The following is a 25,888-nucleotide window of genomic DNA, read 5'->3' as shown; positions in this document are numbered from 1 at the left end:
GTGATAACGACATCTGGCCACTCGTAAATAAAGAATATCTACGAAATATTTTTTCATAGATATTCTTTATTTACAGTGATGATGATTAAAATATCCATTTCTTTAATTTTGAAATTTATGCATTATGTGCAATAAAATTTATGTACCATTCCTAATTTTTATAATTTTATTCTATGTATTTGTTAAATAGTTACATGAATTCTTGAATGAATAAAATATGTTTCTGTTGAATTTCATTGTTGTTTTATAATTTAAAAAAAACACTATGGAACATAACCCTACATTTTGTATGGAACCTGAACCTCATAACACGATTTCTATAATGCGTGATATTTCTGGAACCTAACCTCTGCATTATACAAGGGTTACCTGTATAACATAACAGAGGCCTTGCTTTCTGCCGTACAGTAGAACATCAGTTATCCAAAATAATTTATCAGACCTCTTCTGGATAGCCAAATTTTCCAGATAATTTTTCGGTAAGATAAAATAAATTTAATCTTACCTTACAATTAAATTAAATAAGATAAAATATATATATAAACCAATCTAGGAAAACAGAAACATCCATCCAGGCATTTTTATGATTTTTATACAAAACAGGAAAATTAGAAAGATTTTTAAATGCTCTCAGTTTTTTCACCTTACCGATAACAAGCACGGGCAATCTGTGTGTCTCAGTGGCATTTACACAAAGCAATTGTAACTTGCCCTTTTCTCATCTTAAGGCTTGGTGCAGGCATTTCTCTTTTAGTGGCTAGGGTTTTTCTAGGTAATGCTTTCCATAATAAGCCCATCTCATCAACATTACAAATATTTTCTTTCTCATAATTTGCTATAACTGAAGCAAACTTACTTTTAAAGGACACTGCTGCCGATTCGTCTGCAGAAAGTTTCTCGCCTTGAATTTCAAGTTCACTTATACCGCGTATCTCAGTTTAAAGTTTTTCAGCCAACCTGTGCTTGCCTTAAAATCTTCATTACCTATTAATTTTTAATTAAAATCCAAGACTTTAACACAACATTGGCCCAGACACTGGAACCTTTGTGAGATCGGCATTTAAGGAATTGGTAGTGGATATTCGAGAAGTTAAAGCTGATTGAGCAGGGCAAGGTTTCTCAAAATGGAAAGTGGAATGCAATGTGCTATCATCGGCAAAACTATGGATAGGATTTCCAGTCAATGGAAGAAGGTCATTAATATACAAGAGGAAAAGAGTGGGAGGAAAGAACTGAACCTTGGGGTGACACCAGCATTAATGGAGAAGTTAGAAGACAGACAGCCATCTACCGTCACCCTCAGCGAGCGATCAGAAAGGTTACAGTTACCCTATAAAAATATTCATTAATGATACCTTAACAGATTCAGCAAGGTTTTTTCCCAAAGGTCAAATTTACCAGTAACTAATTTGGGCATTTTTAACATTTTAGCAAGAGTTTCATAAAATTACCATTATATTGGAAAAATTATGAACAAGACAAGACATAACATGCTTGTTTATGATTGCCATGGCCATCACCTTATAAAGAAGCAGGGTGATTTTTTGAGAGAGAGAGAGAGAGAGAGAGAGAGAGAGAGAGAGAGAGAGAGAGAGAAATATTTCTGGGGGAAAAAAGTGCATATTATATGGTGGGAAATACAGTAAATACTCTATTTATAAATGAGAACAGAAATGACAAAACTCACTAATCTGAAATATTTATTCAGAAAAAGTTGTCAAAATACACTTCAGACCAAAGAAAAAATGCCAATAACCATAAGGTATTTTTTCCTGATTCATTCAAAGGTTTAATTACTGCATCGCATTAATCTGGCATAAAATGTATAAGATTCTTGATGTACCTTGTTACTTAGTTTATGGTGCCATAACATGAATAATAGCTTCTTGTAGTCTGATCCTGCTTAACTGTCTCTTTGCGCCATTTTCTGCCCCAGAATGGGGCAGATATTTTCTATGAGAGGTTTAAACCTGGATGTTTCCTGTCTAAGATAAACATTGAATATGGAAGTCACACATGAAATTCTTCACTTACAGATAAAATAATACAATACAGTAAACGCCGGTTATTCGCGGTTTCACGTATTCGTGATCGCCGATTTAATATAAAATGAAACCTAAAAAAAATGTGAATTTTAAAGCGCCATGAATATTTTCCGCCAGAAAAAAAACATGGGCGTGGCTAAAATTATCTTTCCCGGTCAAAACAACGCTCAGTGGGTGGAGGGAGAGGGGTGACAAATCGCGAGCGTAGATGGTAGATGTTTCTCGCTAATCCTTGTTCAGTATGTGTTATGCGCTTGTCATGGAAGGTTTCATCATTTGCTTTTAATTTATTTGCTCATAAATTGAATAAATTTATCAATTTATAAATTGATATGCTTGCAAAAAATGATAAATCTACCATTTTGCAATGTAAAACAGACTTTTTCGAGTGTGTTAACGGAAGAAAGTGACTTTATTGTGGACAAGTTCTTTCTAACCCCTACAAAAATATGGCTACGAATAACAAGAGAAATGTGAAATGATCAAAGAAGGTGATGACATTAGCGAATAAAATTGAGTTATTAGATAAAATTTCTATTGGTGAAAGTGTCTCCTCAGTGGCAAAACATTATAAAATCAATGAGTCAACGGTACGATCAATCAAAAAATCGGAAGAAAAAATCCGCCGTAGTGTCAGTGAAAACACGCTAACTGTTTCAAAAATTTGCTCTGTAATTCGTGATGTTAAATTAGAAAAAATGGAAAAAGCTTTAAACCTGTGGATAGAAGACCGAGCTCAAAATAAAATTCCGTTAAGTTCACTCATCATTCGTGAAAAGGCAAAACTCCTTTATCAACACTTTAGCGAAACTGGTAATAGCACTGGCGGGATAAGTTTTTTTGCTAGCAAAGGCATATTACATTTAATATTAAATTATTTCTTATTTTCATTTCGATGCCATATGCTTGCATTTCACTATGTACTGTCTATGTACATAGTCATATTATGAAGGTACATATAATACATACATAGACAAAATTTTAGACTAGTTTTTCTTATATATTTCATACTTTGGAACGGAACCCCTTTATTACTATGGGAGCCATAACTCAGTATTCGCGTTTTCGGTATTCGCGACATTTCTCAGGAACGTAACCCCCCGCGAATACCGGGGGTTTACTGTATTTAGCACAAATTAATCCCTAACATAGTGGAAACTGGAAAAAGTGTAATATTTTACTTATATTTCTTGAAATGTGGCAAGGGACAACTGGATAAGTTGGGCAAATGGGCTGAGAAGTGGCAATTGATGTTTAACATTGACAAATGCAAAGTACTGCATATGAGTAACAATAATCCAAGAGAAACGTACCTCCCTGAGTGTGGTATTATACTCAGGGAAGTGGAAAGTGAAAAAGACCTGGGGGTAATTATGCAGTCAAATATGAAGTTTGCTGAGCAGTGCAGTCCTATATATCTTGTAAATGATATATAGGAATTTTGCTAGCAGGGATAATACAAGGGATAATGGTCAGGCCACACCTAGAATACTGTGTACAGGTCTGGAGGCCTCATTTTAGGAAGGATGTAGAGTTGCTAGAATGAGTGCAAAGAAGGGCAACAAGATTGGTGATGGGAACAAAGGGATGCTCTTACCAAGAAAGGCTTGAGTTCTGCAAATTGCAGCACCTGGAGAGTAGGCACCTGAGAGGTTTGTTTGTTTGTTTTTTGGTTTTAAGGAGCATTAGCAACTAAGGCCATATTGCTCCGGGATATGCGGTGGTCATTCCTCGACCTTTCCGCATACTCCGTATTTGGTGGTGACGGGCTCGAACCCCGGTCTAATCAAGAAGCATGTGCTACGCACTGCTGCTCCTTCCCACCTGGCTACGGAGGCGCCCACCTGAGAGGTGATCTGATTGGAGTGTATAAGCCTTGAATAGGTTGAGCAACCAGAATGCTGATGGGATTCTTCCTCCTGCTCAGATTAAGAACCTGAGGGAGCATAGATTCAAATTGAGGAAAGACAGTTGTAGAATGGATGTGCAGAAGTTCGCCTTTAGTCAGCAGGTTGTTGATTGGTAGAACAGACTTCCATCTTTTGTTGTGGAAGTTGATAGCCTAAATAAGGCTGAGCTGGACAGGCATTTGGAACGAATGGAGGGGTGAAATAGGAGGAGTTTTTTTTTTTTTTTTGGCTGATGCTGCATAAGCTTGCTTTCTTGCGTCGTATGCCTCTACTAATGCTAATGCATTAACTAATGCTAAAACACAGTTTTCTGTTTTTTCCTGAAGGTGGTCCCTGATTTAACAGGCAGAAGGGTCTCCTTTAAAATATATAAATGACATATATAAAATGTAAATTAAACTAAAAGTAAATTTAAGAAAGAGAAAATTAAAGATGGAATGGCAAACATAAGACAACATTAGCATGTCCAACAAAATGTTGCCTAGAACAGTGGTCTCAAACTCAAATTGCATGTGGACCGAATGCACGATCTGAAAGCAGCTGATGGGCCGGAATTTTTTTTTAACAAAATGAGTGAATACAGTGAAACTTCTCCTAACGGACACCTCTCGTTAATGAACATCTCTCTACAACGGACATTTTCAAATTCCCCAACTCACCTCTATTGGTTTTAACGTGTTTGCAGCTTCTGTCTAGCGGACATTCTCTGCAACGGACGCGGACAGGCAATCTGCACTGTTTCGTTTAGATTAGCACTTAATTTGATCTCCCCATAACGGACAGCGGGCGAGCTCACGGCCCTTTTTCTAGGAACGTTTCTTCCACATATTGCCTCAATCGTGTGTTTATTTTCTATTTCCGATTCTCTGAATTTTAACAAGGTTTACATCGCGGTTCTAAACCTTTTTCAAGAATTTTAAGGCACGTGTAAAACTTCTGATGAATTCGGTGTGTGCAGGGGGGGGGGAATATGGTCGGCCTTTCGTCTTTTCCGTTTCAGTTTTCAGTTTTGTTCAGTGTCGTGTGAAGTGCACAATGTTTTCTCATAAACATTTAACTTTAAAAATGAGTCGAACTCATTAATGCGTATGATCGGCAAAAAAATAGTGTTCGCAATCTCGCTGCAAAATTCAAAATCGGGAAGACGCAGGTAAGCGACATCCAAAAGAAAAAAAAATGAACTGCTCAAACAATTTTGGCAACACGGAAATGACCAGGTTCAAAAATCATTCCCGAAAACTGTTGGACTTCAAATTGACAATGTTACGTATGAGTGGTTTTGTCGCGAACATGCTAAAAAAATTCCCATTAATGGGCCTATTATTAGGGAAAAGGGGAGTAAATGAGTTCAAAGCTTCTGTGGGATGGCTAGACAAGTTCAAAACTCGGCATAAAATTTATTGGAAAACCGTAAGTGGTGAAGGTGGATCTGTTGATACTGGGGTTCTAACAGAGTGGACCGTCAAATTGGAAGATTTATGTCGTGATTTTGAAGCTAAGGATATTTACAACTGTGACGAAACAGGGTTGTTTTTTAAAGCTCTTCCTGAAAAAACAATGAGTCTAAAAAACGAAAAGTGCCAGGACGGAAAAATTTCTAAGGAACGATTGACTGTACTATTCTGTACAAATATGCTGGGAGACTTTGAACAACCTCTTATTATAGGAAAACCACAAAATCCTCGTTGATTCAAGGGCATAAAGTTGAATCTTTCGAATGTTGACTGGAAGTCTAATAAAAAAGCGTGGATGACACGGGATATCATGAGCGAATGGATACGTCACTTTAACCAAAACATGATTCGTCAAAACAGAAAAATTATTCTTTTCATGGATAATGCTGCATCTCACCCGCACATTGAATTGTCCAACATTCAAATCGTTTTTCTGCCACCAAACACATCTGCAGAGTGTCAGCCCTTGGATCAAGGGATAATATAAAAATTTAAACTTCACTACAGAAAACGTGTTTTAAGACATCTCATTGCAAACACGAACAATGTAACATGTGCGAGTGACCTTGCAAAGAAAATCAGCATCCTAGATTCGATTCAATGGATTTCCTCTTCAGTAAACACAATTAGAAAACAAACTGTCGTGAACTGTTTTGTAAAGTCTGGCTTCTCAAACGCAAAAAGTGAAGTTATGAACAGCAATGTGGAGCACCAAGAAGAACAAGAACTTCAACATCTATTGATAATGTAAGATATTTCAGCTACAAGTGACCCTGGCTACAAAGATATAGACTCGAACCTCACTACAGAAGATGGTGCTATAGATATCAACGACATTATCATCGATATTTTTTAAGAAGTTCCTCATGAGGATGAAGAAATGGAAGGAGGTCATTCTGTCGAAGAACATATTAACGACGAACCACCGATGAAAATAGAAGAAGCGCTCATACAAATCAATCGTTTAAAAATGTTTTTCGCCGCTGAAGAAGATACTGAAGGACTTTCGACGGTTTCTTCACTCCAAACAAATGTTGAAAACAAAATTATCAGCCGGAAGAAGGTGCAGAAGAAAATAAGTGATTACTGTATGTATATTATTTACAAAAATATTGTGCAAAATCTGTATATAATTTAATTTTACATTAAACGTTTAACGATTTTTCTATCTCTTGTGTATGTAATTGTATATTATTTACAAAAATATTGTTCAAAATCTGTATATATTTTAATTTAATTTTACATTAAACATTTAACGATTTTTCTTTCTTTCTTTTTTTTTTTTTTTCTCCCTCAGACTTCTTGTTAGCGGACACTTCTCTCTAACAGACACATTTTCGTTCCCCATGGCTGTACGTTAAAGGAAAGTTTCACTGTATATATATATATATATATATATATATATATATATATATACTATCATTGAATTATATTAAATATTAACATAAATTAAATTATAATAAAGTGAATAAATAAATAAATAAATAAATAATTAGGCATTCATTAGAGGCAGCGACATGCAATTCCTCCATATGAAGCTGAAGTACATCCAATATTTTAAATTAAATAAAATAAAACATAAGCCAGTAGTATGGCAAAAACTGTAGAGCGAAAATTAACATAAAAATAACCCAAATAAACAAACAAACGAAAAAAAAAGGATAGACATAATCGTAGCCCGATAACCCTTGTATAATTTCGAGTTTTAAATCCGATTAATAAAAACTATACAAATTTTAGGATAATGCCAATTATATAATAATTTAGCGGTATCCCCCCCCCCGAGAGGTACCAGTTCCGAAAGACGTGAAATATCACCAAAAGAGGGTTAAAGGAACTACCAAACGATAAAAAAATCAAAATAAATATAGACTGACCATTATGCCCCATATCGACAGAGGACCATGAGGCCAATAATGGTCATGGAAATTCGCTGCATAAGGACCACCGCCGTGTAAATCCTCTGCACTGGTGGATCGATCGGAGGAGGGAGGGTGAATCGGTACTTCGATCCTTTCACCATGGCGACGATTTGTATAGCGATTGAAATGCAGCGATTCCAACCATTATTGGCCTCATGGTCCTCTGTCGATATGGGGCATAATGGTCAGTCTATATTTATTTTGATTTTGTTATCGTTTGGTAGTTCCTTTAACCCTCTTTTGGTGATATTTCACGTCTTTCGGAACTGGTACCTCTCGGGGGGGGGGGGTGTACCACTGAATTATTATATAATTGGCATTATCCTAAAATTTGTATAGTTTTTATTAATCGGATTTAAAACTCGAAATTATACAAGGGTTATCGGGCTACGATTATGTCTATCCTTTTTTTTTCGTTTGTTTGTTTATTTGGGTTATTTTTATGTTAATTTTCGCTCTACAGTTTTTGCCATACTACTGGCTTATGTTTTATTTTATTTAATTTAAAATATTGGATGTACTTCAGCTTCATATGGAGGAATTGCATGTCGCTGCCTCTAATGAATGCCTAATTATTTATTTATTTATTTATTTATTTATTCACTTTATTATAATTTAATTTATGTTAATATTTAATATAATTCAATGATAGTATATATTTCGGCTTCATATGGAGGAATTGCAAGTTGCTGCCTCTAATGAATGCTTGATTATTTATTCATTTTATTATAATTTAACTTTCGTCAACATTTAATATAATTCAATAGTAATGGGTCGATATGCTAATTTAGCAATGCCTGTGTCGCCATCTATTTTCCTTTTTTCTTCTATATAAGCTGATTCAGCTTACAGTATGTCAGTGGTGTGGCTCTGCTCTAGAGTGCTGTCTGTTCTATAGTTTATTTTTCGCTGCATAAGGACCACCGCCGTGCAAATCCTCTGCACTGGTGGATCGATCGGAGGAGGGAGGGTGAATTGGTACTTCGATCCTTTCACCATGGCGACGATTTGTATAGCGATTGAAATGCAGCGATTCCATGACCATTATTGGCCTCGTGGTCCTCTGTCGATATGGGGCATTTTTATGTTAATTTTCGCTCTACAGTTTTTGCCATACTACTGGCTTATGTTTTATTTTATTTAATTTAAAATATTGGATATATATATATATTGCACCGTACCTACCCCTAATGTATGGATACCACCCCCTTATAACCTGGTGTTACACGTGTGTGGTGTGTTGCGTGTAAGTTTATAATAAGTTTGGAAATTTTACTTTTAAAATTTAATTTGCCTCGAACATGGTTTAATTGAAAATTTATTTCAATAATGTTCAATTGTATTTTCTACAATGTTTTTCTCTATACTTACTTTTTATTTCTCAAACTTATATTTTTCTCCTTCTCTCTCTGGCTAAAATTATGAAACTCTTTCTTTCGGTTAAATTTTCTTTTCTATTTTCTTTAGATGCCCAATCACTTACTAAATATTTATCAAAACATACATAAACAATAATAATAATAACGCAAAGGAAAAAATTCAAATTTATATTTATTTTCTATCTGAAATCTAAAGGTTGATACCTGAAAAAAATTTCTGTTGGTTACGCTTTGTAATTCAAAGGTATTGACAGCTAAATATTAAATTTTCAGACTGACATTTATTTCAAATAATTCTAATATGTTGAATTAACCACTAAATAACTTACTTTTAACTTAAACTAAAAATAAACCAATTATGAAAACTTTCCAAGTGGGACAGAACTTGAGAATAAATAATGACAACCTATTCTCTTTTCTTTTATTTATTAAATTTTTCTTCGACACATACAGAAAAAAAACATATGTTTATATGTAAATAATTATAAACTTCTTTATTTCTTACTACAACTTGACACTTTGTGGCGTTTTGATTCTGATAAAGTTTGTAGCCTTGGAGAAAAATGACTAGAAATGTAGATGCTTATCGGTCAATTGGGTTCTTTTCTTAGACTTATTAATTTTCAACTGCGAAAAAAATTGTTCACATATAAATGTACTCCCAAACAAAGCGATTATTCTTATTGCAAAAATTCATAACTGAGGGTATTTATCTTTTGACACGTACGAATAAAAGTTAATCAAATCTGTATCTTCAAATCTTTGAAGATTTTCTGGTGAAGATAAATGGTAATGAAAATAATGTAAAATCAGACTCCAAATCATTAAAATCTTTGAATCTCTTCAAATTCTTGTTGTAATAATGCTATTTTTCTTGCATATTCTTGAGATTTTTCATTTGAAATAATAAGGCAGGATTTAAGATGTAGGAAATGTACGAAATTTTGATTTCATTTGTGTTTCCCATAATTGCAATTTAACTTTAAAAGCTTTAATACAAGCATACATGTCAGTGATAAGTTTATTCTTTTCTTGCAGCTCTTTATTGAGAATATTTAAATGGCCGGTTAAGTCAACAGGAAATGCTAAATCTGTTATCCATGTATCGTTATGTAGCTCGTTGACGGTTTTATTTTTTTGTGTCATGAAAATTTTGATTTCATTTATTAAATCAAAAAACTGTTTTACTACAGCTCCTCGACTTAACCACATCACCTCGTTATAATAAATCATTTCTTCGTACTCAATTTCTTCAAGCAATGCAACAAATTCTCGATGATTCAGATCTCATCCACGGATAAAGTTTACTGTTTTAGTTACTGTTTCCATAACATTATCCACCTGCAAACTTTTGACACAAAGTGCTTCTTGATGAATAATGCAATGTATAGTACAAAAATTATTCTGAAAATTTTCTTCTTTCACTATAATTCGTAATTTTACCGCTACTCCATTTTTTTAACCAACCATAGCAGCTGCACCATCACTTGCAAATCCAACCATTTTATCCCAACTTAATTTATATTTATCTATTACAGTTTTTATTTCAGAAAAAATATCCTGTGCACCAGTTTTTCCTTTCATAGGGATTATTTCCAATAATTCCTCAATTACTTCAAATTCATCAGTAACACCTCGTACGAAAACGGCAAGTTGTGCTATATCTGTGATGTCAGTACTCTCATCAACTGCTATTGAGAATGCTGCAAAATCTACACTTTTTTCTTTTAACTGACATCGTAAATCACTAGCGATTTCGTTAATACGTTCCGCTACCGTGTTGGCTGACAAACTAATATTTTTAAATAATTGTTGTTTGTCAGGACAAAGAAGTTCAGCAGACTCAATCAAACAATCTTTAAGGAATTCGCCATCAGTAAATGGTTTTGATTGTTTTGCAATGATGTGTGCAAGAGCAAAACTTGCATGAACTGTTGCTTCACTGGATTTATTTGCTTCAGTAAAAAAAAAAAAATTGTTGTCATTGTAAGCCAGATTTCAGAAACTGTAACTTTTCTTCCCTCAATTTGCCTTCCAACATTTCAAATTTTTCTTTATGATTTGTTTGTAATGGCGACGTAAATTGTATTCTTTTGGAACTGATATTCCCTTATTACAAATAAAACATACAATTTTATTGCTCACAACACCACAAAAGTACATAATTTCCTATTTATCTTCAAAAACACGTCCTTCTTCGTCCATTTTTCTTTTACCCTTTGTTAAAAACATGGCTTGCAGTTTAATCTCTTAATTAAAATCACTATTATAATTTTATTTACAACTTTAATTTAACAAGATGAATTTTTGTATGAATGCAACACTCAAAAGTTATGCACAATTCTAAACGATAGGTATTGATATAATGTAGACTCCACATTATATCAATACCTATAGTTTATCGTTAGATATACATTGTAGATCTAACAACAAGCACAAATAAACAGGTTTTTATAAGCCGTACGTTAGTTTGTTTCCATCTATATAGCAATATGAACTGCGCAGCTGTGCCATCCAGCTAACCAACTAGAGACTGACTCAAGGAAAATATATATCAGAAGTACCAACTCAATATAAAAAATCGGAAACACAAGAATACTGAAGCGCCACCAAGTGTCGGCTGGCGAACTAAATTTACTGATTGTACCGACATGGGAAGTTCTCCCACCTTACCCAATCACGTGGCCTGGCATACAAGCATACAGTGACAAAGACAAAGCCCCAACCTATTCATTCTCTCTTTTTCCTTCAGATCACGCACATAAGCTCAGTCCATATCTCTATGTCTCTAAAACTATAAGCACCATATTTACAACAAATACATAATTGAAATGTATTTGCGGGCCATGTAAAATTGCTTTGGGGGCCAGATGCGGCCCACGGGCCGCCAGTTTGAGACCACTGGCCTAGAGAACATACAATATAAGTAAAATTAAAATAAAACAGTAAAAAGGAAAAACATTGTAAAAAACTAAAACCACAGAAACCAATTAGAAAAATGTAAGTAAGGAGATAGAAAAAATTCTTTACATAGGAGTTACAAAAAAAAAAAAAAAAAGGAGAGAAAAAGGAATAGTGGAAAGAATATGTATAAAAATTTAGAATATTTTAAATAAAAGGCAAATATACCATGAGTTTAAAGTCCAATACAGTATAAATTTAGACCAATGCCTTCTTGATATGCAGAGCCAAATAATGTGAAATATCATGTGTGTGAAATTTACTGTCAATTTAATTTGCATAAATGTTCCAGGCAAAGTATTGATGATTTTTCTAAAGTTACTTCTTATGTTAGCTGTCCTTTATTTCTCTTGATTGTCGTGAACTGATTAGCTGTCCACATTCATACTGCCTTCTATTTTCCTTTTACTTCTGGTTTCCTATTTTAGATTTCTCTCTTGTTGGCAGTTTGGACTGGTGGCTGTATAAGTGCTTAAGCTTTCTTGTCTTTATCTCTTCACTGTATAAGGGCCACCATTCTGCAGGTCTACTGTATCAACAGGCTGACATTAATTTGCAATGTTTCATTTAATCTGCCTCATTTAAAATGCAGTAATTTCCATGACTGTTGTTGCCTTCTAATGATAAGGGACAAGAATGGTCATCTGTTCTCTATATTTGATAGTTTCATTTTTCTGTGGATAGTTTACGGTATCTTTAGAGTCACATTATTTATCAATAAGGCACTAGTCTAAATTTACTCTTTATTGGACTTTAAACTTGTGGAATAATTGTCTTTTATTTAAAATATTTTATATTCTTATATGTATTCTTTCCACTATTCCTTTTCCTCAAAAAAAAAAATTTTTTTTTTTTTTTTGGAACTCCCATGTAAAGAATTTTTTCTACCCCCTTACTTATGTTTTTCTAATTGATTTCTGTAGTTTTTGCTTTTTTACAACACTTTTCCTTTTTACTGTTTTACTTAAATTTTACTTGCATTATATATACAAGGTTAGTCAAAATGTTGCCAACCATTTTGACAATTTATGTCAAATATACTACATATGTTTCTGTGACAAAAATGCAATAGTATAGTGCAAGAAAGCCATAGGCTTCTGCTGCAGTGGCAAAAACAAGTAGATAAGAAATACAAATTATATGCTTCCCTCTTCACACAGGTAATCATCCAATTTATTCAAACTGTCAGCCTCAACTATCTGCGAGTGCAATTTGTTCCAGTAATCAACAACTTGCTGGCTAAAAGAAAACTTCCTACAATCTAATCTAAACCTCATCCCCTGTAATTTGAATTTATGGTCCCTAGTTCTGGAGTTTTTTTATAACCGCAAAAAAGAAAATTTCACCTTCATTCATTTTATTAACCCCTCTCAGAACCTTATAAACCTCAATTAAATCACCTCAGGTTGTGAATATCTGTAACCAACGTAATCGGAGTCTTTTCTTGTATGGTCATCCTTTTGCCGATCTCACCGCGAGATGCCAGTCTTTGCTTGCTTTTAAATTAGCTGTCTTATATGAATGTAGTCTTAAAGTACTACATTCATATAAAGTACTACATTCATTTCTTTTAAATCCAGTCTATTTCAAAGGGTGCCTATATTCAAATCGAGCTTTAATGTAGTTATTTGTTATGTTTAAAAGATATATATTTTTTTATTATTAATGACAATCAACAATGCCCTATTCTAGCCTTGAGGTATTTTTCTTTGTCTCAAACAACATGTAAAAAGTTTGGCAACGTGATAATAATGCTCCAAGTCTCGAGGGTTAGTATTAGAATGGCTAAATGATGCAAGGTAACAAGCTTTTCTTCATCTGCCAAAAAAGGCAAATTTTTCCCTACTCACTCATAAGTTTACCATCAACTTAAAAGAAATTAACTAATTTCACTTTGAACTTTACTAAACACTCTGCCTCAAATACAATGGCAGGTCATTTATCCCAATAATTTATTTTATGCTGTGGAAGGCAAACTTCACAAGATCCAACCTTCCCTAAGATTTTGTATTCATGAAAATACTCCAATCCTCTTTCATTCATTTTACTTATCTCCTCCAGGGCCTTAAAGATTGCAATCAGGTCCCCCCCCCCCCACTTATATGTTTAGTTGCCAAACATTGCAGTTCACACCTTCTAAGCCATTCTTAGAAGGTGTGAACCTAAAGATTTGAATACAATATTCCATAAATGCAGTCTCACCATTGCCTTATACAGGGATGCAATGATATTCATCACGGCATACATGAAAGTCACTTTTTGAAGAACTTTTTTTTTGTCATCAATTTACTAAATGTATAAATAATAAATTATACTATTTATTATATATTAATCATAGCAGAAAGATGATATGTGGGTTGCATTTCAATATTTATGAAAAATTCAGAAGGAAACAGGCAAAGTATTTCAAAAAGTTGAATATTATGCTGAGGTACAAACAGTGAAGTGAAAAAATTAAACTTATTTTTTAAAATCTAAGTTACCCAAATAGTGAAGTCAGACAAGTTAGATTTTAAGAAAAAAAATTGTGTCTGACATGTTAGATTTTTAGAAAAAATCTAACATGTCAGGCACATTAAGATTTAAAATCCTTAAAAAATCTAATTTCTTCTTAAAATTTAATGTGCCTGACATGTAATTTAGTATGTACATCATTGAACTTGTTATTGTATACATTTTGTTGTTAAGGGTAAACTATTTCATTAAAAGTCAATTCAGGACTTCATGTCCATTTTCATATAAAAGTTTCTTTCAATGAATTTTAATGCTAAATATTACCAATTGTTTAAAGTAAGTACTTTCCAGCTTAAAACTTGGTAACATTTCAGTGTAGTTCATAAATGTTCCTTGGAACAATTAATTATGACCACCACACAAGGTTTTTCAGAACCATGCCAAAAATTAGCAATACCAAAACTCTCAACAGAAATCCCATTCTTTAAGAAAGTCTTCATTCAACTAGATCTGCTCTGGAAATCAATTCTAACATTACAGGAGACCTCAACATAGAATTCCAAGGAATGGACCTTGGTTACTTTGCTGCTTAGAATTCTAGGTTGAGTGTATTCTTTTCAACTGCAAGATACTATCCAGGGACTAATCAGGCCTACCCCTCCCCAAGTCTGCACACTGCAGAGTGGGGAGGGGTAGGCCTGATTGCTGGTTTCACACGGTTGTTTAAGATCATGTGATCTTAAACAACATAAGAATACCTAAGTCTTCCACAGCACTGAGAAGCCAATAGCACCATTACAACCTATGGATCAGACCCTGAAGAAAAGTACAAATATTGCATAATAATTAGGAAGAAGTCTGGAGGCTGCCTCTTCTCTTTTTCCTGTTAAGTGCTAGAGAATAAAATATAAAATTGTTGGGCAGTTATTTTCTCTTTTCTTTGGCCAAACTGCTATGCAATCATTTTCATGGACTATATTAAGAAACAGGTTAATATAATATTTGTTCGTTCCTTCCTTCTCAGTTATGGTGGTTACTTAATATTCCAGATTATTCTCCAAATCAACCTCCTGACAAAAAGCTATAATGTGACATCATGTGGTGGTAGACAGCTCTCGTCAACTGGAGCAATATCACAACTTTACTTATTGGAGCTTGAAGTGGTGAAACCTATGTTTAGTCTCCGGAGAAAAGCGTCACAACCACCATCTCTTCCATCATGCAGTATGATTGATGTCTTTTTTGGGTATGATAGACATCACGACAAGATCCAATCTTTGCATTTCAAGGGAACAGATCTAGAATGGTGTTTGTAGGTGCTGCCAGTTAGTCCACCAGACCGAACCTGCTGGTAACTCTCTAGGAGGCATCTGGATCAGCAAATGTATAATCTTGCTGCCTCAACTCTGTAAGATAGTGAGTCTGTCAAGGAGCTGGATTTAGTCCGTGTGTACGCCATATACAAAAATCCCCTGAATAGCCAGACTAATACAACAAACTTTCACTCCTAATTATTTGCTGTATGATTCCCTTCACTTCAAATGTAGTACTTGTGTCTGCTCTGATATTCCATCAGAGACTCAGTAATTTGGAATCTCCTCTTTTCAATCTTCTCTGGCTTAAACTCTGCCTCTATCAATCTCCCAATTCCAAATAAACACTTGGAACTCTTAATTCTTTTCCTGTAAAACTCAACTTTCTCCAGTCCAACTTTCCTAACAGTGAGGTAATTTTCTTTAGTGATTTTAATGTTCACAGCTCCAGTTGGCTTCCATTTTCTAGTCACAAAAACTCAGCTGGTTGCGATGCCAAAGCTTTTGCAATTACTAATGACCCTGAACAAACTGTTCATCTACTTCCTACAATACCAGACAATCCTAACCACACACACCCAACACTCTTGACCTTTTTCTCATAAATAACACTTGAAAGTACATGATCAAGGTGAGTGTCCTCAAAACACCTCAGATCACACTTTGTGAAGGAGCTCTTCTCTACTGGACCCTCTCTTGTAGTCATTCTTGTCCTTGTGTTATTTGGCATTACATGAATGTGAAATGGAATGATTGCATTTCCGTTCTTCTTTTCCTTGGTTGGATTACTTTTAAATTTTTATGTCAATGTTTACTCTATCTCAATGAAATTATTCTTGTATGGATGAAATCCTTTATTCCATACTCTGTCTTGGAATCTTGTCCTGTCTAAACCGTGGTTTTCCAATAAATGTGCTAAGACTGTTCAAGATAAGAAAGTTGCGTATCAACTGGCTCACATCCAAATCTCCAGGTTAATTTTCTGCCTACACTAAGCTCACAACAATTGTTAGCAGTTAGTAATCAATTCAAACTAGATTTTGTACAGGCTTAAAGTAAAAAACTTGTTTCTTGTCCAAACAGTAGTATCCATTATAATCTCTTGCCAAAGCTACTGGCTACAACTTCAGCCTATCTCTACTCCAATCTCTCTCTTATAACATGATGGTTCTATTGCCACCTCAGCTAAATATAAAGTCAACCTGTTAGTATCCTACTTTACTTCTAACTCTTATATTGGTGATCGTGGTAAACCACCTCCTACCATTCCCAGTACACTACATTCAATGTCCCCTATGGTCACATCCATCAAAAGGATGTCACAAAAATTTTGAATAATGTTGATGACAAGAAAGCTCCAGGTCCTGATGTCATTTCTCCACTTGTTGAAATGACATCAGGTTGCAATGCATGTCACCTTTGCACACTCTTATTTCACTGGTGTTTTTCCTTCTGTACAAAAATTTACTCATATCCAGCCAGTTTCTAAAAACTGGCAACAAATCCCTCCCATCCAATTATTGTCCCATTGCACTTACCTTTAAATCTACATCCTTCCTAAAATGAGGGCTCCAGACCTGTATGCAGTACTCAAGGTGTGGCCTGACCATTGCCTTGTACAGAGGGATAATCACCTCCTTTTCGCTGCTAGCAAAATTCCTATATATCATTGACAAAACCCCAAGACCTGCCCTGGCAGCCCGTCTGCACAATTACTCCCAGGTCTTTTTCATTTTCTACCACCTTAAGTGTAGTACCATACAGTTGGTACGTTTCTCTGGAGTTACTTCTACCCATATGCAGTACTTTTCATTTGTCAAGGTTAAACTTCAGTTGCCACTTCTTAGCCCATCTGCCCAAATTATCTAGATCCTGTTGCAGTAGCACACTGCCATTACTGTCATTAACAACCCTGCCAACCTTTGTATCATCTGCAAACTTCGACACTAAGCCTGATATACCTTCATCAATATCATTGATAAATATACAAAACAACAGTGGAGCCAACACCGAACCCTGTGGAACTCCACTAATAACATTAGTCCACGAAGAGCAGCACCCATTGATTACCACCCTCTGTCTTCTCCCACTTAACCATCCTTTTATCCATTGTAGCAACTTACCCTTAATACCATCCTGCTGCAATTTGTACAATAGTCTTTCATGCACAACAGTGTCAAAATGAAATCCAAATATATGATATCAAAATTATTTTTTGCATCCAGTTCCTTTGTAACTACATCATAATATCCTATCAAATTTTTCAGACAAGACTTTCCCTTAACAAATCCATGCTGTGTCTGAATTATTGCTGCAGTCTTGTCTAGATGATCCTGCAATGCATCTTTAACAAGTGACTCCATTATTTTATCCGGAACAGAAGTTAAACTAACTGGTCTGTAATTACTCGTGTCACCCTTCGATCCCTTTGTGAATTGGGGATACATTTGCACATCTCCAGTCCGTGGGAACCTCCCCTGAGTCCAAGGATGCTCTCATAATTATGGCTAAGGGTTTGCTTAGTTGCTTTGCTGCCTCCTTTAATATAACTGGATAGATCCCATCCACCCCAGGTTCTTTTCTTATGTTTAACTTCAACAGTTTCTCCTCCACTTTGCTCTCAGTGATTACAAAATAATTAAGTATCCTGCTACAATTTGATAACCTACTGCCATTTTCAAACCTTAATAATTCCTCATGTGTGAATGTAGATAAAAATACTCATTCAATTTGTTTGCTATCTGAGCAGGATCGTCAACAGTCGAACCATCGATGTTAATTCAATATTACCCAATATTGTATTAACCAATTTTTTGTGCACATTTTTCAGGTCCTCTAAAGTCATCAAACTAAATAGTCAATTTACCTAAAATATTAACAATCTAATGAATATCTACAAAACAAATTATTGAAATTGAGACACTTAAATTTAAATAAACAGTAAATATTTTACCATTTCCCATTCTTGGATATCACTATAATTTTCACTGTAGCATTCATCATTCAGGGTATCTGTACTACCTTTGGCTAAATCCCTTAAGCTCTGTGACCAGGATCTCCGAAAGTGACTTTTAGAACTATTATTCTTCTTGAATTTGCTTCGCCTTTTAAGTGTGCTAATGCAAAAAAAAAAGAATTATCAGTTTTTTTTTTTTTTTTTTTTAGCTTTCTCTTTTTACTGAATATCGTTTATACAGGGTGTCTCAAAAATTTTGGTACAAACGTTTAGGGGAGGTAGGTAACATCTAAAGGAATGTGAATCGCATAGGAACCCATAACCGGAAACGTCACGGGAAAGTAGTAGCAGAGGCACAAGAAGCAGAAATGACACAAGACAGTAATTAGTGGTAAACATTTATTTGACATAATATTAACAATGGAGTACGAGATGGATGCATTTCATGATGTTACAACAGATGCTTGAAGGTTCCACCATGAGACGCGATGCATGCGTGACACCGAAGCAGCATGGATTGGCGGACACGGTCAAACACACCTGGAGTTTCAAATTTGTAGCAGCAGCGCAGACGAGTCTCGCCACGAAATCCATTTCCATCTCCACAGGCGATTCATACACGATAGATTTGAGGGACCCCCAACAGAAAGAAATCAAGGCTCGATAAATCAGGTGAGTGTGGGGCCAGGCAACAGGTCCACCACGGCCAATCCATCGATGCCCAAAACGCCTGTTCAAATGGTCATGAACACACCTACCATAATGGGCAGGCCCCCGGTCATGTTGAAACGAAATGTTGCATTTCACATTTCTGGAACATCGTCAAGTAACCCTGGTAGAACTTGTTCAAGAAAGATCCGATATTCAGCGGAGTTCATACGAGATGGTAACAGGTATGGGCCGACTAACCAGTCACCGACCATATCTGCCCACACATTTATTGCAAAGCGATGTTGTGCCGCATGGGGGACACACCATGCGGGCCCTCTGCTAATGAATACACTAGGTGCATGTCTGCCAGTTCACAGTTCGTATATCGATGCATGGTCTTCATGCGGCAACTACTGCTTGAATGAGTAAACCAGAAATTTTCCCTCTCGCAAACTGATGAACAGCACCGTGTACCAACTTACGGTGACGTTTCCGGTTATGGGTTCCTATGCAATTCACATTCCTTTAGATGTTACCTACCTCCCCTAAACGTTTGTACCAATATTTTTCAGACACCTTGTATATGCTTTTTAAAGAACACTAGTGACATTGCCAACTTATATACTGCCAACTGCTTATACTGTCAAATGATTATATATTGCTTAGATATTGCCAACTTTGACAGAGGTGAAAGTGATTCTTGCACTGCATCTACTGGAATTAGCAGTAGCCTGGAAAACAATGTGCGGAGGATTTCGGAGACTGCTGGGAGTCACAGTGGAACAAGTAAATACATGTGCTGTGTTACGGTAGCTAAGAATAGGAACAGGTGCATGTATACTTTCATGTACATCAATGCTAGGAGTTTGGTAAATAAATTGATGAATTTGAGGTGTTGGTCAAAACATCAAAAAAGGCAGATACTTTTGGAATATCAGAGATATGGTCTCACACAGATATAAGGAAGGCAGAATTGGAATTTGGGGAGTACAATGTATACAGGAAGGACAAACAGGATAGAAAGGGAGGAGCGGTTATGCTATTAGTAAAGAAACACATAAAATCCAAAGAAGTGAAGCCAGTCGACATCGCTGGACAGTGCAGTGTCGAGTCAGTTTGGTGTGACATAATTATTTAGTTAATTAGTTATTTGGTTTTTAAGAGCATTAGCAACTAAGGCCATATTGCTCCGGGATATGCGGTGGTCATTCCCTGACCTTTCCACATCCTCCGTATTTGGTGGTGACGGGCTCGAACCCCGGTCTAATCAAGAAGCATGTGCTATGCACTGCTGCTCCTTCCCACCTGGCTACGGAGGCGCCGGTGTGACATAAGCATTGGGAGATCAAAATTGAGAGTAGGTGTGTGCTATAGGCCTAATGACTCTGATGAATATAATAAGAAACTGTACACGGAAATATAGTGGGCCAGTAAATCAGAGTCTTATAATGGGGGATTTTAATTTCCCAGATATTGACTGGAATTCGTGGGTTGGTCACTCACACACTAGCAAGGCTTTTGTGGATTTATCGGATGATTGTTTTCTACAGCAGCATGTTCGGGAGGCAACTAGAGGGAGTAATACTCTTGATCTGGTTATCAGTAGTGATTCCTCGTGCATTAAAAACCTGCAGATAAAGGAACCACTAGGTGGCAGTGATCACAGTGTGCTGATGTGGGATTTACTAAAAGAGGTTACTACCATCAGGGGTAAAGTGAAGGGTTTTTGCTTTCGTAAAGGTGACTACGGTGGTCTGAGACAGTTTTTAAATTCTATACAGTGGGTCCAACTGGTGATGTTACCAACAGCAAATTCTAAATGGGAAGCATTCAAAGAATTAATCTTGGAAGCTACTAGGTTTTTCATACCAAATAAGAAATATTGTTGAAGGTTTAGGCCTAAATGGATGTCAGATGAACTAATGAGACATTGGTTCAAGAAGCATTGCAGGATCATCTAGACAACACTTCGGTTATAGTTCAGAGACAGCATGGGTTAGTTAAGGGGAAGTCTTCTATGACCAATTTGACTGGATACTATGATGTGGTCACAAAGGAACTGGATGTAAAAAATAATTTTGATATCATATACTTGAATCTTATTAAGGTTTTTGATACTGTTGCACATGGAAAACTGCTGTACAAATTGGAGCAGTATGGCATTGAAGGCAAATTTCTGCTATGGAAAAAGGGATGGTTGAGTGGGAGAAGGCGAAGAGTGATAATCAATGGACACTGCTCTTTGTGGACTAACTATTAGTAGAGTCTCCCAGGGTTCAGCATTGGGTCCATTATTGTTTTCTGTATTTATTAATGATGTTGATGATGGTATATCAGGCTTAATGTCTAAGTTTGCAGATGATACGAAGGTTGGCAAGGGTGTTAATGACACCAATGACAGTGCGCTACTGCAACAGAATCTAGAAAAGTTGAGCAGATGGGCTGAGAGGTGGCAACTGAAGTTTAACATTGACAAATGTAATATACTGTATATGGGTAGCAGTAATCCCAGAGTAGCATATCAACTGTGTGGTACTACAGTGACAGTGGTAGAGAATGAAAAGGACCTGGGGGTAATTGTGCAGTCAGATATGAAGTTTTCTGAGCAGTGCAGATGGTCTGCAAGAGTAGCTCATCGTGTCTTGTCAATAATATACAGAAATTTTTGTAGCAGGAAAAAGGAAGTGTGATTATCCCCTTGCATAAGGCAATGGTCAGGCCACACCTTGAGTACTGTATACAGGTCCAGAGGCCTCACTTTAGGAAGGATGTAGAGCTGCTGGAATGAGTACAGAGAAGAGCAACAAGATTAGTGAATGGAACAAAGGGTTGCTCTTATGAAGAAAGGCTTAAGTTTTGTCAGTTACAGTGTCTGGAGACTAGACACCTGCGAGGTGATCTGAATGAAGTTTATAAGGCTTTGAGCATGCTCAATGCTGATGCATTTCTTCCTTTTGCCCAGATTAATTGCCTGAGGGGACATAAATTCAAATTGAGGAATGACAATAATAGAATAGATGTGTGGAATCTTGCCTTTAGCCAATGGATGGTTGATTGCTGGAACAAACTTCCATCTGTCGTTATAGAAGTTGATAGCTTAGGTGATTAATAGAACGTATTAAAGTAACGTATATGAATTAGACTAAATGGGGATGATAGCATAAAGGCTTAATTGTCGGTACTCACCTCAATTGATCTGCTCTGTTACATGATGTTAAGGTGGAATAGAATTAAAACTAATTTAGAATATAGATTAAAAATTAAAAATTCTTTTAAAAATAATAAAAAAGGATGAAAATATTAAAAGATCTGTGGTTAAGATTTGCCCAGGAAGAAGTGCACCATCTTATTCCAGGTTGTCATATATATGAAATATTAATGTGGAAGCTCCAACATTAATATTTCACATATTAGTGTGGGAGCTTTCCCATTTCCCACAGGTATTAAGCTCTATATGCATTATGCTGATGACGTATTGTTAATCAGAAACAAACCTTCCATTGATGATCTCTTTATTAAGTTCAATAACATACACAAGACTAAAATACACCTTCTAAACAGAAAAAGACAAAATCAATTTCCTTAACCTTACAATATATAAAACAGGTACAAAAGTAGGAACAAAAATTTATAGAAAAGATATGAACACAGGTAAATAGCTGTTTCCGATCACACCATCCACTCAGTATAAAAAAACTCCGTCCCGTACAATCAGATTCATAACACCATAAAATACAGTTCTTCACATGATGATTTAGTCGCAGAACTTCAATATCTTACAAAGAAGTTTACTGCTAGACAATATCCCTAATGACTAATTCATCACATAATTTGCGTTGCCGAATACAGAATTAACAATCTGCACCACCAAAACACCAACTGGGATAAACAAAATACATGTATCGTCCTCCCTTACCATTGTAGACTTGCAAAGCAACTTCGTAAAGTATTTGCCAACACCAATATAACCTTAATGTTTTCTTTGTATAACAAATTACGGTCTATGTTCAATGCTTACAAAGAAACACACAGTTACTCTATATGCGACATCAGTAATGTTGTTTATTTAATTAAGTGTCAACCAGGATGCAACGCATGCTATATTGGAAGCACCATGGCAAAATACAGTACAATAAAAACCTCCAACACACGGGCTTATTACCATTTTAATAATTTCAAAACTGATCACACCAGCACTGAACTCACTCAACACATTCACTTCCATAGCCATAACCCCAAATTGATTCACCTGTTCCTATTATTAATTTAAAATCCAGTTACAAAATTTTTCAATACGAGGCACTCGTTATAGAATGGTGTCGCCATAACACCAATTTTAACATTTTGAATACAAAACTCCCGACAAATCTTTCACCGGTCTAGAACCTGACACACATGAGGTACCCACGTGTTTTGAAATGCATCAAGGGAAATCAGGACTCTTTAAATACATAGTTCTCCTTTTACCCATCATTGCCAACAAGATGTTTATACAAAAGTCTCTCATTACGACTACTGGCCTTATCTAGCTTTCACGTTAATATTTCACATATACGACAACCTGGAATAAGATGGTGCACTTCTTCCTCCTGGGCAAATCTTAAAAACAGATCTTTTAATATTTTCGTCCTTATTTATTATTTTTAAAAGAATTTTTAATTTTTAATCTATATTCTAAATTAGTTTTAATCCTATTCCACTTTAACATCATGTAACAGAGAAAATCAATTGAGGTGAGTACCGAAGTTGACAGTTTAAATAAATTCAAGGCAGAACTGGACAAACATTTGGGGCGAATGGATGGGCGAAATGGGAAGGATTTTTTTTTTTGGCTGATTCTGTATAAGCTTGTTTCTTGCATCATATGCCTCTGCTAGTGCTAGTGATAATGCTAATATGAAATAAAACCACAGCTATTAAGAATCAAGATCAGAATTGGAGTCAGAGTAAAATCTGAATTAAAATGATAGCATAATACTCCATTTCAAGCATGAAGTAGTATTTACTATTTTTAAAGTTATATTTTAATGAAAACTATATTTTAATGCTTTTAATGATTCTAAAATGACTGACTAAATGAATGAGACTAAGTATTCAAAAATTAAGAGGATATAGTATTAATCCCAGGGGCTCACATCTGGTGAGTATGGGCTTGGCACAACCCAGGGTCCTGAGCTGAATATCATCATTCTTCTCTTTCTTGGTGATTCCCTTCTACTTCTGACTCTTGTTCTCTTTCTCTTTCTTTCTTTCTTTCTTTTTCTTTTTCTCTCTCTCTCTCTCTCTCTCTCTCTCTCTCTCTCTCTCTCTCTCTCTCTCTCAAGGCAATTCAGAAATTTTTTTTTGGCTGGTGCAACATAAGCCTCAGGCTTCCTTACACCATATAGCTAATAATAATAATTTAATGGAAAAAAATATATCAGTTTCTGACAATATGTCAATGCTATTTCATTTCAATGATAGTGAAAGGCTGAATAATCACAAAAATAAAAAAAACAGAAAGGTTGGCTGTTGACAGTGAAAGACTGAAAGTTTTGTTTTTCATTATATTCCTATTATTAATTAAGATTGAAAGAACAATAAAGCTCAATATGTCCTACTAATATTATTATTATAAACTATAAAAGGAAACCGTGTACCTTTACGTAGGAACAGAATTCTCTCAACATTCATGTGATTATAAGGATTATGTGATTATATAATTATATGAACAAATGTCCCATATTTAATATTAAATAAAATCAATTACAAAAATTACATTAAAATTACATAAATAAATACTTATTAAAAGATTGTCATTCATTCAATTTCCCTGATGCATTATGTTGGAGATGAGAACTGAATGCATGGCAATCTTTTAATAAGTATTTATTTAAATAATTTTAATGTAATTTTCTTAATTGATTTTATTTAATATTAAATATGGGACATTTATTTGTATAATTATATAATCACATAATCCTTCTAACATGAATGTTGAGAGAATTCTGTTCTTACATATGAGGTTTCCTTTTATAGTTTATAATAATTCCTATTATTAGCATTAGCAAATGATGTAAGGAAGCAAGCTTATACAGTATCAGTAAAGGGGGAGGGGACACTGCCAACCTCATGTGTTCATCCCTTCTAATAATGCCTAATTCTTCTTTAAACTTATTCAAGCTACCCACTTCCACGAAAGCTGATGGTATTTGTTCCAAATATCACTCACTGGCTAAAAGCAAATTTGCATACATCTACCTTGCAGCCATCCTTATTCAATTTATGCTCCCTTGAGTGTGTTGTCTGATAAAGGGTCAAAGTTCAATCAATCTATTTAAAGCCTTAAACACTTCAAGCAGGTTTCCTCACAAGTGCCGTATTTCCAAACACTGCAATTTACAGAACTGAAGCTTTTATGGCAAAATCAACCCTTTGGGTTCGTGATCAGTCTGGTTGCTCTTCTTTGTACCCCTACCAAGCAATCTGCATCTGTCTTAAAATGAGGATTCTATACCTCTGTGCAATGTTCAAGATGCAGCCTAACCACTGCCTTATACAATGGGATAATCACCTCCTTGTCACTGCTGAAAAACTTCCTGTGCCATTCAATAAATTATCTACCTACCTATGAAAGAAATGAGATAGAGGCAAAAATCTGTTTTTATTTTTCAATGTAACTCCCCTGAAATGGGCAAATACCAGAAAAATAAAATTCTTTGTCCTGTCCATCAAAGAACACAGAAACAGCAGACTCCAGTTCATTATCATCAGCAAAGCGACATCTGCATAAGTTTTTCTTGGGGTGTCGAAACAGGAATAGTCACTGGGGACCAGACCCGAACTGTAAGGTGGATGGTTAAG

At 35.4% G+C, this 25,888-nt stretch overlaps 1 protein-coding gene across 1 annotated transcript in view; it reads right to left on the bottom strand.

Annotated features, from left to right (window-relative positions):
- Positions 1-25,888, bottom strand: part of LOC150076004 (uncharacterized) — a 220,368-nt gene that overhangs the window by 140,893 nt on the left and 53,587 nt on the right. Inside the window, exon 4 of the mRNA XM_090387231.1 lies at positions 18,392-18,554. Within this exon, the coding sequence (XP_090243357.1) occupies positions 18,392-18,554 (163 nt within the window). The remainder of the gene's footprint in view (positions 1-18,391; positions 18,555-25,888) is intronic.

The sequence above is a fragment of the Mastigoproctus giganteus genome, chromosome 13, assembly GCF_048544385.1.
Source record: "Mastigoproctus giganteus isolate SK-2022 chromosome 13, ASM4854438v1, whole genome shotgun sequence".
NCBI lineage: Eukaryota > Metazoa > Arthropoda > Arachnida > Uropygi > Thelyphonidae > Mastigoproctus > Mastigoproctus giganteus.
Note: the sequence above shows the minus strand (reverse complement) of the source record. Positions and strands in the feature narration are given on the sequence as shown.